This window comes from Myxocyprinus asiaticus, chromosome 36, assembly GCF_019703515.2.
Source record: "Myxocyprinus asiaticus isolate MX2 ecotype Aquarium Trade chromosome 36, UBuf_Myxa_2, whole genome shotgun sequence".
Taxonomy (NCBI): domain Eukaryota; kingdom Metazoa; phylum Chordata; class Actinopteri; order Cypriniformes; family Catostomidae; genus Myxocyprinus; species Myxocyprinus asiaticus.
In genome coordinates, this window is record NC_059379.1 from 23817561 (window position 1) to 23835678 (window position 18118).

The 18118-nt window shown below is 38.6% G+C and overlaps 1 protein-coding gene and 1 long non-coding RNA gene across 7 annotated transcripts; one reads left to right on the forward strand and one right to left on the reverse strand.

Annotated features, from left to right (window-relative positions):
* The first annotated feature begins 40 nt into the window (after positions 1–40).
* On the forward strand, positions 41–18118 carry LOC127427231 (TOM1-like protein 2). Of its 6 annotated transcripts, XM_051674691.1 has the most exons (15): positions 41–143; positions 745–829; positions 1158–1236; positions 1344–1493; positions 5328–5462; positions 5673–5840; positions 5947–6063; positions 7583–7716; positions 7830–7878; positions 12607–12772; positions 15780–15897; positions 15988–16060; positions 16617–16676; positions 17156–17192; positions 17300–18118. In XM_051674691.1, the coding sequence occupies exons 1-15, from the start codon at positions 92–94 to the stop codon at positions 17452–17454; spliced, it is 1578 nt and encodes a 525-aa protein (XP_051530651.1). In that variant the 5' UTR covers positions 41–91; the 3' UTR covers positions 17455–18118. The 6 variants fall into 6 exon arrangements, with proteins under 6 accessions (XP_051530651.1, XP_051530652.1, XP_051530653.1 ...); XM_051674692.1 differs by lacking the exon at positions 16617–16676; XM_051674693.1 differs by lacking the exon at positions 5328–5462.
* Positions 2922–14779, reverse strand: LOC127427232 (uncharacterized). Its single transcript, XR_007894915.1, has 2 exons — positions 13872–14779; positions 2922–4963 (listed from the first exon to the last, which is right to left on the reverse strand). It is a non-coding gene; the product is annotated as an uncharacterized LOC127427232 (long non-coding RNA).

Sequence of the window (18118 nt, forward strand, 5' to 3'; positions counted from 1 at the left end):
CTGCATTACGCAAACCAATGTACAGCTACAGTGGGCGGATCTTCAGTGTTTACTGTCTCATTGACTGTTTGTCGTTGGGAATGTTGACAAGATGGAGTTCTTGCTGGGAAATCCATACAGTACACCGGTGGGACAGTGCATTGGTACGTTATTCACTACTGAAATAATGCTTAAAATCGCGTCGCAGCAAGTTTACGCTCTGAGCGATGCGTCTTTAGCTGTGCTGCTGTTCAGAGGCTGAACATATGGATAGCCTGTCAGTTAACTGCCGGCTAACAGCTAATGCTCAGACATGCTAGCAATTTCTAACTTGCAGTTAGATTTTAATACGTGCTTATTTTAAACAGAAATGTACTTAATTCTTTAAATTATCGATTTTAAGAGGGTGAAAATGCTTAACATTGAATTTGTGTGCTAAAGTACCAAGTCCACTTTCGTTCACCAGATGGTACTATCTTGCTAGCCAGTTGCAACTGCGTTTATCTCTCACGCCCAGTTTCTTATCTAAAGCTTGAAGTGATGTTTGTAAATGATTCGAACTATTGATCAGGCAGTTCCATTTTATAAATGGCCACTCTGTGTAAGGAAACGGGAACGGGAATATTTCACAGTGTCATCAGTGTCGATGTCTTTCCAGTCTCTTTAATTAGCAACAGTCAGCATGACAGTTGATTTGTTTTTTGTGCAGTCTGTTTATCAATATCTGTTAAATTTAAATTAAATTTGCCTTTTGATCTTCCCCAGAAAGGGCCACAGATGGCTCCCTACAAAGTGAAGACTGGACTTTGAATATGGAGATATGTGATCTAATCAGTGAAACAGAAGATGGGTGAGAAATGAAAGAATTCAGTTTTGTATCATGTAACAGGTTAAATTTAAACAGTAAAACATTTATTGGAAACAATAATAAATGTTAAATATCCAAAACGTAAAATGAATGAATAGAATGCTTAATTATGGCTGAATCATGGGCATCATGAAGAGTAATTGACGTTACATAAATTGGATAATCATCATCAACAATGTTATTTGTGCAACTTGACTATGCTTGCAACATTATTCATACAGGGAGTCTTTTTAACCTCAAGTTGAATTGCTTGTTTGTTTGGCTGCATGACTGTGTCTCTCTGAGTTTATTTAATGTATCTGATCTAAAGGCCGAAGGATGCCATTAGAGCTGTAAAGAAGAGACTTAATGGGAATAAGAACTACAGAGAGGTGATGCTTACACTGACGGTGAGCAACAACCAGTTGAAAAGATGCTCTTTACAGTCTTACCAAACAGCCTTGGATTGACTTCTTTAATTTGATTCTCATAATAATTTGTTTATTATTATGTTCAGGTTCTTGAGACATGTGTAAAGAATTGTGGGTATCGGTTCCACTCACTCGTGACCACCCGGGACTTCATCGATGGTGTTCTGGTGAAAATAATATCGCCTAAAAACAATCCACCGGCTCTAGTGCAGGACAAAGTGTTAGCTCTGATACAGGTATTGCAAAAGTCACCTGGATTTTTGGTTTTGATCACATGAGAACATTTTATTGCCTCTTGGTTTACACATAGTATGAGGGACGGAAAGATAACACATAAGGCATTTCAAAAGGAGAGTGTCACAGAGAGAGAGGGTGCACCATAGGCCTGGTTACCTGATGCTCAGTAGTCAAGGAGACATGGCTAATTTGTTGGTACTTGAGCTCATTACAACCAAGTGGATCTGGTTACCAGGATTGGCTCAAGTGACCAAGGGTGACTTGGCTATGAGTGTGATAAATGCTGATGATTCTTCCATTAAGACAACATTGCTTCATCTTTAAATTGCGTAGTTAACAATTTTTTTTTTGCATTGTGCCTACAAATATTCAAAATATTTCACCCAGAAATGATAATTCTCTCATCATTTACTCTCAAATGAACCCTTATGTCATCTCAAACTCGTATAATTTTCTTCCGCTGGAACGTAAGTGAACAAATTTTAATGGAGATATGATGTCTGTTTGCCCATACAATGCAAGTGAATAGTGACCAAATTTTCAAGTTCTAAAAAATGAAATAAAGGCAGGAAGAAGGTAATCCATAAGACTCCAGTGGTTTTATCCATGTCTTCTGAAGCAATCAAATCGGTTTTGGGTGAGAACAGACCAAAATGTGATTCCTTTTTCACTATAAATCTTGACATAAACGATCGTGATTTCAAGCTCAGTTGCACTTCCTATAGCACCATCTTGTGCTCTGCACATGCGTCAAGCACTAGGAAGTGTTATCGAGCTTGAAATCATGATCGTGCCTAGAGACTGCAATGACAAAATGTACATAAAAAAAAAAAAAAGTTACATTTTGGTCTGTTCTCACCTAAATGTTTCAGCTCGGTAGGTCCATTTAATGCAAGTGAATGGTGTCCATAACTGTGAAGCTCCAAAAAGCACATAAAGGCAGCATAAAAGCAATTCACTCCAGTGGTTAAATCCATATCTTCAGAAGCAATATGATGGGTGTGAGTGAGAAGCAGATGAATATTTAATGACAAATATTGATAAGTTTCTCACCCACGCCTACACTATACAGTACTGTGCAAATGTTTTAGGCACTTAAACATAAAAAAATTTGTCATAAGGTGGTTATTTATATCTTCAACTTTAGTGTGTCAATAGGAAAAATACAATTTAGACTCCCAAACATTACTTTTGCAAATAGAAAAGATTAGAATAGAAGAACAGGGAGCACTGCAACAGATGTCATGGCCCCCACAGAGCCCCCCACTGAACATCGAATTAGTTTGAGATTACATAAAGAGAAAGAAGCAATTGAGAACTGTGGTGAATTCTCCAAGAAGCTTGATACATCCTATCTGCCAACAACCAAGAAAAACTGTGTCCAGGTGTACCTAGGAGAATTGGTATTGTTTTAAAGACAAATCAAATCAAATCAAATCACTTTATTGTCACACAGCCATATACACAAGTGCAATGGTGTGTGAAATTCTTGGGTGCAGTTCCGATCAACATAGCAGTCGTGACAGTGATGAGACAGTACCAATTTACAATAACATCAAATTAACACAGCACAGTTTAAACATCTGATATACACATAATTACACTCAACAATATACAAACAATAACATACACTGTACAGTATACAATACGCACTATATAGATACACACTGATATATAGATGGCAAAATGTAGTCACACCGAATATTGATTTAGCTTTTTTACGTTTACTGGACTTTGTATGACGTTAATTGATAACTGAAAACTATTTATGTCATTATTTTTGAAGACATCCTCACTATGCATTTTTCACAACATCTTTCACAAGTGCCTACAACTTTTGCACAGTACTGTATATCACTTCAGAAGATATGGATTTAACCACTGGAGTCTTATGGATTACTTTCATGCCATCCATGCTGTGCATTCTGGAGCTTAAATTTCTGGCCACCATTCACTTGCATTATACGGTTCAATGGCTAAAATATTCTTCTAAAAATCTTTGTTTGTGTTCTAAAGAAGAAAAAGTCATTGTGGCAGGGTGAGCAAGAGACAGACACAGTGGGTGTGGCGTCAAGCCTTGGAGAGGCATTTATTGGAAACAATAATAAACATAAAATGTCCAAAAGGGGTAATAAAGTGTCCAAGGGGGAATAGTGTTCATAATAAAAGGGGGAATCTGGCATCCTCATGGTGAAAGGGGCGGGGTAGTGTTCATAGGAAAGCCCAGGCAGGGACTGGGTCAGGCAGCCGCTCACGCTCCCCTCCAAGGTCAACGGCGTGTGAGGCTGCGGCATCACTGGCAACCTGTCTTCCCAGGCCTGTGGCAAGCGTGAGGGGAAGGCGGCCCGGCATCTAGCCCGTCGGCGGCAACGTGAGCAGTTCACCCCCGGTGACTCATTACAGTGGACATAAGGTGGATACTTCTCTGGACCAACTCCTCCTCTCAACCGCACCCAGGTGGGAACAGAGAAAAAACACGAATTAATGACAGCCTCAGCTAGCTACAGGGTAAATGCTTATTAAGTGCCACTTACCCTTTGCTGCAGCTGGGAGGCCGTCCACGTGTTCTCTCCGTCCCACTCCAGGCATTCCATCGAACAATGTTGGTGCCCAACTGTGCCGTCTTTGCCCACAAAAGTGCCTGCATTCTCCACCACTGTGGCAGGGTGAGCAAGAGACAGACACAGTGGGTGTGCGTTAAGCCTCGGAGAGGCATTTATTGGAAACAACAATAAACGTAAAATGTCCAAAAGTGGTAATAAAGTGTCCAAGGGGGAATAGTGTTCATAATAAAAGGGGGAATCTGGCATCCTCGCGGTGAATGGGGCTCCGTGAAAGGGGTGGGGTAGTGTTCATAGGAAAGTCCAGGCACGGGCTGGGTCAGTCGGCGGCTCACGCTCCCCTCCAAGGTTCACGGCACGTGGGGCGGCGGCTTCACTGGCAGCCTGTCTTCCCAGGCCTGCGGCAAGCATGAGGGGAAGGTGGCCCGGTATCTAGCCCATCGGCGGCAACATGAGCAGTTCACCCCCGGCGACTCATTACGGCGTCCGGGGGGTCCGAAGAACGGGTCTGGCAGTGCGTCCACTTGTCCGATCCCTCCCAGCTCTTGTCCTGGGCGTGCGAGGATGCCAGTGTGCACACATGGAGCTTTGAAGCCGGCTCCCCGAGAAGAGGTGAGCACTGCATTTTAAAGACAGCGGTGATGAAGCATTATTCACATCAGGTGTGCTTCATTCACCGCTGACCAAACAAGGCTTATTAATTATGCACCTCTTCTCGCTCTCCCGCCCAACTCCCGTCGTGAGCCTGGCTGAAGGGCGTCCCTAAGAGGCGGGGTGACGATGACGAGCCAGAGGGACGGATCATTCTGCCACATCATACACATCTGGGATGGCATGAGGGTGAGTAAATGATGAGAGCATTTCCCTTTTTGGGAGAACTATTCCTTTGAAGTATCTTCGTTTGAGTTCTGAGAAAGGAAAAGAAAGTCATACAAGTTTGAGACAACATAAGAGTGAGTAAATGATGAGAGAATTTTTATTTTTGGGTGAACTATTCCTTTCAGGTGTGAATTGTTCCATTAGAAAAGATCTTGCTACTAGGAACTTTGGTTCCTTGAAAACATTTGAAGTGTTTTGTGTATAATGAAGTTTTGTTAATAAACAAGGTATGATTTGTTCTAGTAGAGAAGACCTGGGCACACAGAACTTGTGTTCCTTGAACACTTTAGAAGTATTTAAATACAGCAGCCCGTACAGCTATTCATGTACATTTTTAAAAGTTTATGCCAAGTTTAAGGAAGATGAAGAGTTTACACATGCTCTATATGTCAGGCTTGGGCAGATGCCTTCAGGAGTAGTCCAGATTTGACTGGAGTAGTCCACGTCTATGAAGAAATGAAGAGGAAGGGAATAGAGTTTCCTCAATCTGACTTGGAGACCTTGTCCCCCATCCACACACCACAACGGGTACTTGCTGACACGTTGTTTTTATTTGTTTTGTTTTTTTGTCAGAGAGGCTCACTGATAAATGTTTCCTGCTAGCAGTAATGCATTTACAATTTCAATTTTAACATCAGGGCGTGGAAGGTATTCTGCCCCTTACCATTTACTTAACTTTATAACTTTACCATCCCTCATATCTCTGTTCTTTCTATTGTATTGCTCTGCTTATTTCAGCTACAAACTGCTCCAGAGATGGACCAGCCGAAATACAATGCCCCAGCCCAACCCAAGCCGCAGCCTCACTCTGGCTCAGTTTCTCCCTTCTCTGCCCCTGTGACCCATACTTCTCCACAGATGCCCAATCTGAACATGTCTGGACCCATAAACCCTTCCCCTGATCAGGTACTGCAGAACTTCTGTTTTATTCCTTTAACAGCATGAGTTTAAATTGCATGGATTGGAATTTGTTTTAAAAGCACAATAATGTAATTATATGTAATCATACTAGATTTGCAAGCTGCGCAGTGAGCTGGACATTGTGCGTGGGAACACTAAGGTGATGTCTGAAATGTTGACTGAGATGGTACCAGGTCAAGAGGATCCATCCGATCATGAGCTTCTACAGGTTTCTCATTCAGATGATTTTCTTGGACTACCAGTCTTACAGTTCTAAATTTGTGGGATCTTTTTATGATGACTGTTGTTTTGCCAAGTAAGACATGTCCCTATATCACATCCTTGTTGGTCCTGGTACAACATTTCTATAAATTAATCAGATTTTAGAGTTACAGTACAGTGACATTTTTGAAAAAGTTGGACTTTTAACTTTGAAAAGCACCTTTGACCCATGAAAATTCTTAGACTGCCTGCTTTGAGAAACTCTCAAGCTATAAATTGTTAAATATATCTAATACAGGGGTGTCTAAACTATGGCCCACGGGCCATCTGTGGCCTGCCGACTACTCTGATGCGGCCAGCAAGAAATATTTAGAAAAAGAACAGATTTTGACCCGCTATTCAGAAATTATATGAAATTCATATTCTGAACACTGGATGTTGCTATCAAGTGCAGCCACATTTTACAGCGCATTGTCTCCGCTAGTGTGTTCTCTTTAGTTGGCACCAGCTTCATACATTGGCAAAGTTTAACAGGAGTTTAGAATTTCCACGGAAATTTTATTAATTGGAGGGATTTGTTTTCTTCTGATGTTTCATTGAAACATGAAAAATGATTCACAGACTTCTCAGTGCCATTTGAGAGTTAATACAAAAGAGAGAGTGCTCAAAACACTTGCGCATCTCTGTCTGCGCGCGCTCAGGTCGCATTTCCGCGTCAGCTAAGTTAAAGGGAGCGCAATCATTTTGATCAAGTTAAAATCAGAATTAAAATAAAATAATTAAATTGTATTCGTAACACAAGTATCAACAGAACAGAAACTATAATTGAATTACTAATAAATAAAGATTAATTCCTTGAATCACGTAATAGCAGGAAAATGTGACTTCTGATTATTGTGATGCGTCCCAAACCTGCTCAATAGCTGCTCGTTCTTTGCAGTGACCCTGAATGGACATAATGTCATAATGTGTAATGCTAGTATTGAAGTAGAATTTTAAGAACTACTGTATATCAGATGGTATAAATAAAAAAAAAAATAAATAAAAAAAAAATAAAAAAAAACAGAAACCAGGGAATTTTTTTTGCCCTCACATTTTGAACTTTAGGGCATTTTTATTTTGTGTCACTTTTGGGGGAATTTTTGCCCAGAACCCCCCTTAATTTCTGACACTGCATCACTGTTCTTTTACAGTTGTTCTTGGTAAGAGAAATATCCTTTATTAACACAAAATGTTATTACATTTTTAAAACAACATTTTAATCAACTTATAATTTTCCTCTGATTTTTAGTTGTTAATAGTAATGGTTAAGGCAAGTACTTAGTTTCTTTGTTTGTTCCAGGAATAACAAAAGATGTTGATCCAGCAATACATCTTACTAGGCAAAACTAGAATGACTGTATGTTTATTGCTAGATTCTCAAAAGACGTACAGAAGGCCACTAGAGGGAGTGTTGGTATCTTTCTGGTGCTGCATTATATGGGCTCTTTTATTATCCAGTGTTACAATGTTTACTCTGTTTGAAGGAGTTGAACAGGACATGCAGGGCAATGCAGCAGAGGATAGTTGAGCTCATCTCTCGTGTGTCCAATGAGGAAGTCACAGAGGAGCTCTTGCACGTCAACGATGACCTCAACAACATCTTCTTACGATATGAGAGGTGTGATCTAACAAGATTAATTTACCTTTTTGTAATGCTTTGTGAAAAAGTTACATTTGATTCTTTAATAAGTTACATTGATTCTTATTGCTCACTTTTTGTCCTCCTTTTAGATATGAGAGGTTCCGATCTGGCCGGACATCTCAAGGCGTTAACAACGGGGTAGGTTGGATCTTCTGTAAGAGAGAGCTTTTGTCTGTGTATTAGCATCACTTCATCTTCACTGTGTTTTATTCCAAATACATTTGCAGTGAAATGGTCATGCCAAAGGCACAGCTCAGAGTGACACATCTAATTTTCTCTTCCTCTCGTTTGCTTGCTTGTTGCTTTACGGTATTCTCTGAGAATGTGCTGTACATTTGCTGTGGGATGCAAAGACTTTCATGCAGTTAGCAACAAGAGATGTGAATGCATGTTGCTGTTATTTATGGTGTGGTTTTTCTGTTTTTATTTTTTTGTTATTGCTAGCTGAGGGAGGCAAGTATGAAAGTCATCTTATCATCATGCTTATCATGCTTTTTACTTTGACATGAAGATGCTAAGGAATTTCAATGTTGGCTTGTACAGTCTTCCCATGTTGCATCTGGCATGTTTTTATCATGTCTTTCCCCAAGTCTGTGACATTTGCTTGGCACCCCTCCATCTCCTTCCCCACTAGTCCCTAGTTCCTATTCAGACAAAAGGCGACATAGGGATTTAGGAAAGATGCATTTCATGTAATAACTACTTGTGATTTGATGGCATATTAAAGGTGCTGTGAGCAGTTAAACAAACACGCACTCTTCCCCAAATCCCTCTCCAAAACATTGCTTACAGCTCCTTTAAAACAATATTTTGGCATTGTAGATTATTTACAGGAATGCATGCGGTAAATCTTTTAATTTTTTAATATTTGTTTATGTTAAACAACAATTTTGACCTCACGCTCCTCAGATTTCTTACCAGAATTTACTTCAGTGAAGTCAATAATTATAGAAAGGCCATAATATACAAATGCAGGTTAAGTATGTCATTTCTACAGTAAAGCCAACTTGCTCATAGACTCTGAAGCCAGTTGTTAGAGCAATTTTTAAAGTGAGGTTTATCTCTAATATGAACTGGTAAACAAATCATTTATCACAGAATGATAATTTTGAATTTTTTGTGCTTTTGCTTATTTATTTTATATTACAGTGGAGAGGGGACTGTCCCCCAATATTAAAGGTGAAAAAATGAAAATTCTCTCATAATTTACTCATTACAGAGTGTATGACTGTCTTTCTTCTGCAGAACACAAACGAAGATTTGTAGAAAAATATCTCAGCACTGTTGAACCATACAATGCAAGTGAATGGTGATCAGACCTTTGTAGCTCCTAAAATTCACATTAAGGAAACATAAAAGTAATCCAGAAGACTCCAGTGGTTAAATCCATGTCTTCAGAAGTGATATATAATAGGTGTGGGTGAGAAACAGACCAATATGTAAGTCCTTTTTTATTATCAATATCCACTTTAACTTTCAGATGTGAAAGTGAAGATATAGAGTAGGGCTGAAATGATTAGTCGATGTTATCGACAATGTCCAATAAAAAATTTCGACAAATTTTCACTGGCGAATAGTTGTTTGATGTCATTTAACGTAACATGAGATCATATGAAACTCTAATGATGGTGCACGAGGGGAGCACCGCAGCTCACGCCTGACTGAGGAGAGGAAGAAAACACATGTCCAGATGCACTCTAAACTTTCCAAACAGTTTCAGGTGATGTAGATCGCAAAGTATGAGGGAATTATAATGCAAAAATACAAAATAAGTACATACAGAAGCACTGTCATCATGAAATAAAGCAGAGCCGGATCTGGCATTCCGCTTAAGCAAAATTTACATGTCAGAGCGTCTAAAAAGCATGCAGATTTAATGCATCCTTTATTAAAGTTCAAATAATAGGGAAGTGGGTCATAAACAAACTCTGAAAATGGCATTTCTCTGTGCCGTCAGCGGCGCTTCTATGAGTCGCGTGAAGTGGGAGAGATTGCAACTGCACCTGGCTGATGCACACTCTGGCTGTGGGACGCTTGTCCCTCGTGCGCGTTTGCTGCAGCTTGATTATAACGTGATGGCTTGCAATGTATTGAATCATAATATACTGTATGCGTCATGGTGTGTACCTTATTGTGAAGAAAATCGGTGATATACAGCTCTATTAAGAAGAGAAAGTTTGTTTTTGTGAGTAAAAGATGGATCAAAGTGAACATAAAGGTGAGAGAGTTTAGTGTTAGCCCATAACACATTGCAACAAAATATGTTTTTGATTAGTCTTTTTTGGCTTGTTTTCCAAAAATAATATCTAAAACTCCTTTAAATCAACGTACATTTACTTTAGGAGCTATACTGTAGAAGAATTTATTTTTTTTTATTGAAGAATGTTGAATACAATATTTAATATTTAATTATTTTAAAATATCAAAAAATAGCCTACTTAAAACAAGATACATTTACCTGAGAAGCAATATATAAGATATTTAGACTTGCTTTTAGAGAATATATCTTGTATATGAGTATATTTTTTCTTTACTGCTCTGGCAGAAGTATGAACAAGTGGAAAAAATACACTTGTATACAAAATACACTTAGATTCAAGATACATTCTCTGAAAGCAAGTCTAAATATCTAATATGTTGCTTCTCAAGTAAATGTATCATGTTTTAAGGATTTTTAGACAATTTAAATGGAAAACAAGACAAAAACTGATTATAATAGGATGTTTTTTTTTGTTGTTTTTTTGCAGTGAATTTTTACTGAATTAAACTAATTAAACTTTCAGTGAGTGTCATTTGGAGGTATTTTTAAAAGATGCTTTTGTCCTCTTTATTGTTAGCAAGCATTTTAACAAGCAACCTTTTAAGTCGGGGCACAAGCTGAATAGTCAGTTAAGAGATAATGATTAATCGTTGCAATAATCGACCGAATAGTCGATAATAAGCGTTCTAATAATTGTTAGATTATTTGATTATCAAAATAATTGTTAGTTGCAGCCCTAAATTAGAGTAAAAAAAAAAAAAGGACTTCAATTTTGATGTTTCTCACCCACACCTATCATATCACTTCTGAAGATATGGATTTAACGACTGCAGTCTTATGGATCACTTCTATGTTTCCTTTATTTGATTTTTGGAGCTACAAAGGTCTGATCACCATTCACTTGCATTGTATGGACCAACAGAGCCAAGATATTTTTCTAAAAATCTTCATTTGAGTTCTGCAGAAGAAAGAAAGTCATACACATCTGGGATGGCATGAGGGTGAGTAAATGATGAGAGAATTCTCACTTTTGGGTGAACTATACCTTTTAGTAATAATATTCATCCTTTTTATGCCACATAAAGAGAATGTCTTTTACAGTCTCACCACGTTTTCACCAATTCTCAGTGCACTATGAGTTACAATTATTAAAACAAGACTATTAACCAAAGTAAGATTTGGTGAAACTCGTGAAAGCAATGTGTGTACAGCATCCTAGCAATTCATCTGAACTCCCCTCATCCTATAGAATGACTGCACTCAGAAGCTCTTTTTTAATGTTGTTGTATGTAAACCAGTGTCAAAATGTTCTTTTTGTAAAGGTAAGATACCAAAAGAATCATCTATTTACCCTAAAGCAGGGCTCTTCATCTACTTTCTTGCGGGCACCAGATTATCCAGATGAAAACTTGGTGGGGCCAAATTTTTCCCCAAAAATTTATTATCGCTAGCAGTTTCAGTACAAGTAACATATTAACATAAAAAAAAAAACCTTAATAATATCTGTTTATTTTATTTATTTATTTTTAATTTTTTTATCCCCTTTTCTCCCAATTTGGAATGCCCAATTCCCACTACTTAGTAGGTCCTCTTGGTGGTGCGGTTACTCACCTCAATCTGGGTGGCGGAGGACAAGTTTCAGTTGCCTCCACTTCTGAGACCGTCAATCCACGCATCTTATCACGTGGCTCGTTGTGCATGACACCGCGGAGATTCCGCATGTGGAGGCTCATGCTACTCTCTGCGATCCACGCACAATTTATCACGCGCCCCATTGAGAGCGAGAACCATTAATCGCGACCGCGAGGAGGTTACCTCATATGACTGTACCCTCCCTAGCAACCGGGCCAATTTGGTTGCTTAGGAGACCTGGCTGGAGTCACTCAGCACACCCTGGATTCGAACTTGTGACTCCAGGGTTGGTAGTCAGCGTCAATACTCGCTGAGCTACCCAGGCCCCACAATAATGTCTGTTTATCTATATTAAAATAGTCAAGGGGTATATTGTATTTTAAATGAACATTTTTTAAATCTGGCCATAAATGCCTTATTAAGATCTGGCTGAAGAAGAACATGAGTTGTACTCTTAACTAACAAATAATTTTGATCAACTTTACTTTGGGGAAAAAACCCATAATGATAATTTTAACATTCTAGGGCCATTGTTTACAAATTATAAATACTGAGGAGGAACATTTAGATCTGCTAAATCCCTCTCACAATATCAACCCACTTATGAAACCAATGGCCATATAGATATTTTTACTTAAGAATACATTTAAATGTAATTTTCTTTTTTGGGAAAAAGAGAGAAAATGTCTATTCTCCCCTTTTCTCTATTATACAGTATCATTCCATTTAGTGAGGGAATAATTAGTCTTAAATTGCTCCGGTCGGGACAACTGATGATGGCTAAATGCATGACATTGAACATTGTAAACTCACCTTTGAATGCAATCTGGTATTTTAGACTGGTGGCAGTTTTATCAGAAATCAGTCGGAGGGCCAGACAATGATGATTGGCGTGCCGGCAGTTGACTAGCCCTGCCCTTAAGTGCCAGTTATCAGTCAACCTGTCCTTGAGAAATGGTGTTGCATTTCCACAGGTCCTGAACGAGGCTACAGAAGATAACCTGATTGACCTGGGACCGGGGTCTCCAGCCGTGGTCAGCCCCAGGATCATCGCTACTCCTCCGTCTAGCCTGCCTCCTTCCATAGCTCCAATTCGCTCTGCCTCTCCAGTAACACTCTCTTCCAGACTAGCTGGTTTGGGTGAGTGTTGTGCCTTAAGCTACAGTGTTCTTTACACTGAAGGAATAGTTCATCCAAAAATGAAAATTCTGTCATAATTTACCCTTATTTTATTACAAAACAGCTGCATGAAGTTTCTTTAAAATTCTAATTTTGTGTTAGGGATAGGGTTAGGTTTCAGTAAATAATGACAAAATTTTCATTATTGGAGAACTACTACTTTAACCTTCTGAGACCACTGTGTGGGCATTTTCCATTTCCCTTTTTGATTTGTAACTAGTAGCACCTAATAAACAAGCAAAACATTTTTTTTTTTTGTTTTCCTAAAAATTAATGTCCACATATGCAGGACAAAGTTGTGAAATTTTAAGTAAGATCAAGCTATAGAAAGTTAGATTTTTTTCATCAAATAGTTTATTATTTGTCCAGGAGTGTTGGTTGTTCATGTTTTTGAGACGTTATAGCATTACAGCTGATTTTCTATAAAGCTGAATTAATCATTCTTATTAAAAGTAATGGCCAGCATCATCAAATCACTGACAATCATGTTAAAACAAATTTTGCATTATAAAATTCTGAATCTATGTACTGATTATCATTGACCCATGTCTGCCAAACTTGTGCGGTCCAAACATTATCTGCAGCCTGAAACTGAACTTTTTGTTGGAGTTTAGGAGTGAATACATTTAGCTGCATAGAAAACTATAGGATGCACTCTTGCTCCCTATTTAATGAATTACTTTTTCCAGCTTTTACATGAATACATTTATTCTCAATGTGAAAATGCATAGTACAAATATAGGAATGCATTTACTAATGTTAATGAGTTGAACCGTATTGTACAGTGATAACAAAATAAAACAGTAACAAAATGTATATAACAATGAAGCGAACTGATGCACAGATGTGTTAATGTTGAAAATTATTCAAAATAACTAACATGTTTTTCAGCTTTTGAGGGAATGCGATCCTAATTTCCACACATGTGGACTTCATGTTTATCAACACGCTGATGTGCGGAAAATGAATGAATTTTTTAAAGCTGCATATCAAACAAAACAAGAGATGCTACTCTTTACAACCAAACAGGTTTCAATCAAAAAACTTAGAGATTTCTTACCAGAGGCACTTTTGTTGGTGCTGCGCCCGTAGCAGTTCTTCCTGGAAATCAACTTCACGCTGTTTTGTCACATGACGTGGTGTGCCAGAAGTTTAACCCTTAAATGACAGTGTAGAATGTTGTGAACAGTATTCAGTCAGTTTTAATTCATTTACAGTTGTGCTCAAAAGTTTGCATACCCTGGCAGAAATTGTGAAATTTTGGCATTGATTTTGAAAATATGACTGATCATGCAAAAAAACTTTTATTTAAGGATAGTGATCATATGAAGCCATTTATTATCACATAGTTGTTTGGCTCCTTTTTAAATCATAATGATAACAGAAATCACCCAAATGGCCCTGATCAAAAGTTTACATACCCTTGATTGTTACAGACACAAAAGGTGACACACACAGGTTTAAATGGCAATTAAAGGTTAATTTCCCACACCTGTGGCTTTTTAAATTGCAATTAGTGTCTGTGTATAAATAATCAATGAGTTTGATAGCTCTCACGTGGATGCACTGAGCAGGCTAGATACTGAGCCATGGGGAGCAGAAAAAACTGTCTAAAGACCTGCATAACAAGGTAATGGAACTTTATAAAGATGGAAAAGGATATAAAAATATATCCAAAGCCTTGAAAATGCCAGTCAGTACTGTTCAATCACTCATTAAGAAGTGGAAAATTCGGGGATCTCTTGATACCAAGCCAAGGTCAGGTAGACCAAGAAAGATTTCAATTTTTCGGGATACAAAGAAAAACCCACAGGTAACCTCAGGAGAAATACAGGCTGCTCTGGAAAAAGACGGTGTGGTTGTTTCAAGCAGCGCAATACAACGATACTTGAACAAAAATGAGCTGCATGGTCAAGTTGCCAGAAAGAAGACTTTACTGCGGCAATGCCACAAAAAAGCCTGGTTACAATATGCCCGACAACACCTTGACACGCCTCACAGCTTCTGGCACACTGTAATTTGGTGTGACGAGACCAAAATAGAGCTTTATGGTTACAACCATTAGTGCTATGTTTGGAGAGGGGTTAACAAGGCCCATAGTGAAAAGAATACCTTCCCCACTGTGAAGCATGGTGGTGGCTCACTGATGTTTTGGGGGTGTGTGAGCTCTAAAGGCACGGGGAATCTTTTGAAAATCGATGGCAAGATCAATGCAGCATCTTATCAGAAAATACTGGCAGACAATTTGCATTCTTCTGCACGAAAGCTGCGCATGGGATGCACTTGGACTTTCCAGCACAACAGTGACCCTAAGCATAAGGCCATGTTGACCCTCCAGTGGTTACAGCACAAAAAGGTGAAGGTTCTGGAGTGGCCATCACAGTCTCCTGACCTTAATATCAACGAGCCACTCTGGGGAGATCTCAAACGTGCGGTTCATGCAAGACGACCGAAGACTTTGCATGACCTGGAGGCATTTTGCCAAAACGAATGGGCAGCTATACCACCTGCAAGAATTTGGGGCCTCATAGACAACTATTACAAAAGACTGCATGCTGTCATTGATGCTAAAGGGGGCAATACACAGTATTAAGAACTAAGGGTATGCAGACTTTTGAACAGGGGTCATTTCATTTTTTTGTTTGTTGCCATGTTTTGTTTTATGATTGTGCCATTCTGTTATAACCTACAGTTGAATATGAATCCCATAAGAAATAAAAGAAATGTGTTTTGCCTGCTCACTCATGTTTTCTTTAAAAATGGTACATATATTACCAATTCTCCAAGGGTATACAAACTTTTGAGCACAACTGTAAATTATGTGTTGCGTACAGCGAAGCCAAAATACAACATCCACACATGTGGAAGCGGGGTTGCACAAGGTTAATTTACACAGAGAAACTGTTTAGTTTTCAGTCTTTGATAATGTACATTTTTCCAGATTGATGTGAAAACTGTTGCTTTACAGATGTCGGTTCAGATAGTGTCAGTGGCACCTTGAGCTCTCTGACCAGCTGTCAGCCTCAAGATGACTTTGCCATGTTTGCCCAGACCAGGACTGGCACCATTCCTGACCAGAGAAAGAGGTATGAAAAATACAATACAATCTCTTTTTAAACACTTTGGATAGATGCCTTTGCACATTCACTCACATGTTGCTGGTTTTGAACTGGCAGTGCGCCATTCGAGGACACAAAGGCTTCAAGTGGAATGGCTCCGACTTTGGATGTCATACAACAAAACACTGGGGTGAGTGCTCTGTGACTTTGTGTGTGTGTGTTTTCATTTTTGGAAGGAGAATAGAGACAGTTTCTTGCCCATCTTTTTCATCATAGAGCAGGGTGGTTGTTTTGAGATATTGGATTGGAATAACTATTTTCAAAGGGTACATATTCAAAATGCGCAGTAATGAACCTATATTGTATTATACACCCAACTATTGAATGAGAAGTTTGTGACTTAAGCTATGCACAGATGATGAAGATGAAGTTTGACTTTGACCTCTTTTCGGAAACAAGTTGCAAAATATGCTTTTATTTTTTTTTTAGCAATTCTTGACCGATATTGTCCAGTGCAGCGCAATAAATTCATTTTGAATTGCTGTATTTGGCAGTGTCACATGTTGTTGAGTGTGTTTGGTGTTTGATTTGTTACCACATGTCCATATGGGGGGAGTGTGCTATTGGTTTGTTGAAGGCTTTTATGTTGATTTATTTTTTGTTTATTTGTTTGTTTGTTTTGTCATGTTTTCTTGGGATTATTTGTTTTGATTTGCTTGGTTCCGGCCCATGGTTTGGGTTCATAGGCAGCTCTTGACCAGTCCTCTGTCATGGATGACATTGAAGAGTGGCTCTGTACTGATGTGGTGAGATTTTCTTTTGTTTATTTTAATTAAACTTTTTTCTTCATTAGGACATTGTATAACAATCTTATCCGAAAAGAAATATGCCTTTTTAACAGCATATTTCTTTTTGTTTGCCTTTATATTCTTGACTGACTACCACCAATAACTTTCTTGAATGGTGTTTTTTTTTTTTTCAAGACAGCTGCATTCTTGACTTTTCTGGGATATTCAGTTGATTTAATTTAGTTTAGTAAACACTGGGAGTGTAGTGCCTGCCTGACATCTTTTAACTCTTTATTTTCTATACTAATGCCTCTTTTGGATGGATGTTTGGGAATTATTTTTGGACAATATAAAAGAGATATTTGTTCAGACAATCAGTTAAATCAAGAAACCTTCCATTACTGTTTTGAAGAGAAAAAGTTATTGAGCTAGTTTTGATGATATGGTTGCAAATGCCCGCTAAATCATTTGCCCTTTTATTTTCTGTTGCTCCACAGAAAGGAGATGAAGGAGAGGAGGGTGTGACAAGTGAAGGTATGGAGATTTATTTGACTTGTATCCATTGATACAATCCTTTGTAGTAATGCTGCAACTCTATGCAGTTTTTGACTTTCAAACACTCCATCAAAATATTCTTCCAGAGTTTGACAAGTTTTTAGAGGAGAGGGCCAAAGCAGCAGAGATTGTGCCCACACTGCCGACGCCCCCTAGTGATGACCTTTCAGCTGCTGCAGGCGCTTCTGTGAGTGCAAGTAAAAAGGTGGGCAGATCCGAGGACGTGCTCTTTGCTGTGTAGATAAGTGTCAGTTCCTCTGGGGTTGCTCAGTACTACTCCTGTGTGTGCGGTGGATTGGCCACCTTGCAGATCCGTCAGCCTCTCCCTCTCTCTCTTCTGCTTCCTGCTTTTCCAGCACAATCAACACTAGCACGGCTGCCTCTTGTTGCCTCTGAAGTGAATTGGAACTGTTTCATGATACTATCCATAAAAAGAGACATTTTTCATATTGGACATTTTCATACACTAGTTTTCATTCCATTTGAAAGTGGTGAATAAGATCCACCCATAACTTCTAAAAACATACCGTTCCAGATGGGTTCGAGAGGTCGGTGTCTATTTTTTTAAATTGATATTTGTAGGATAAAGCAAGGAAATTCTTGCTGAAGTCTACGGCAAAGTTCATGGTCATGTCTAGCTTTGTGTTCCCTGTGGTCCTGCATGCAACAGTGGAATAATCCTATCTATCTGTCTTTCCTGAATTTTTTTCCCCCAATTTTTTTTTTAAAAGGGATTTTTAAGTTGGTATTATTTATTATAAAGTTTCTTCTTAATACCTCTGAAAAGGTGTACATCAACGAAAAGCTGATGGTTGCAGTTCATGTTCACATTCAGGAGCATTTTGACAAATTTAAAGGAATAGTTCACCCAGAAATGAAAATTCTCTCATTATTCACTTCCCCGA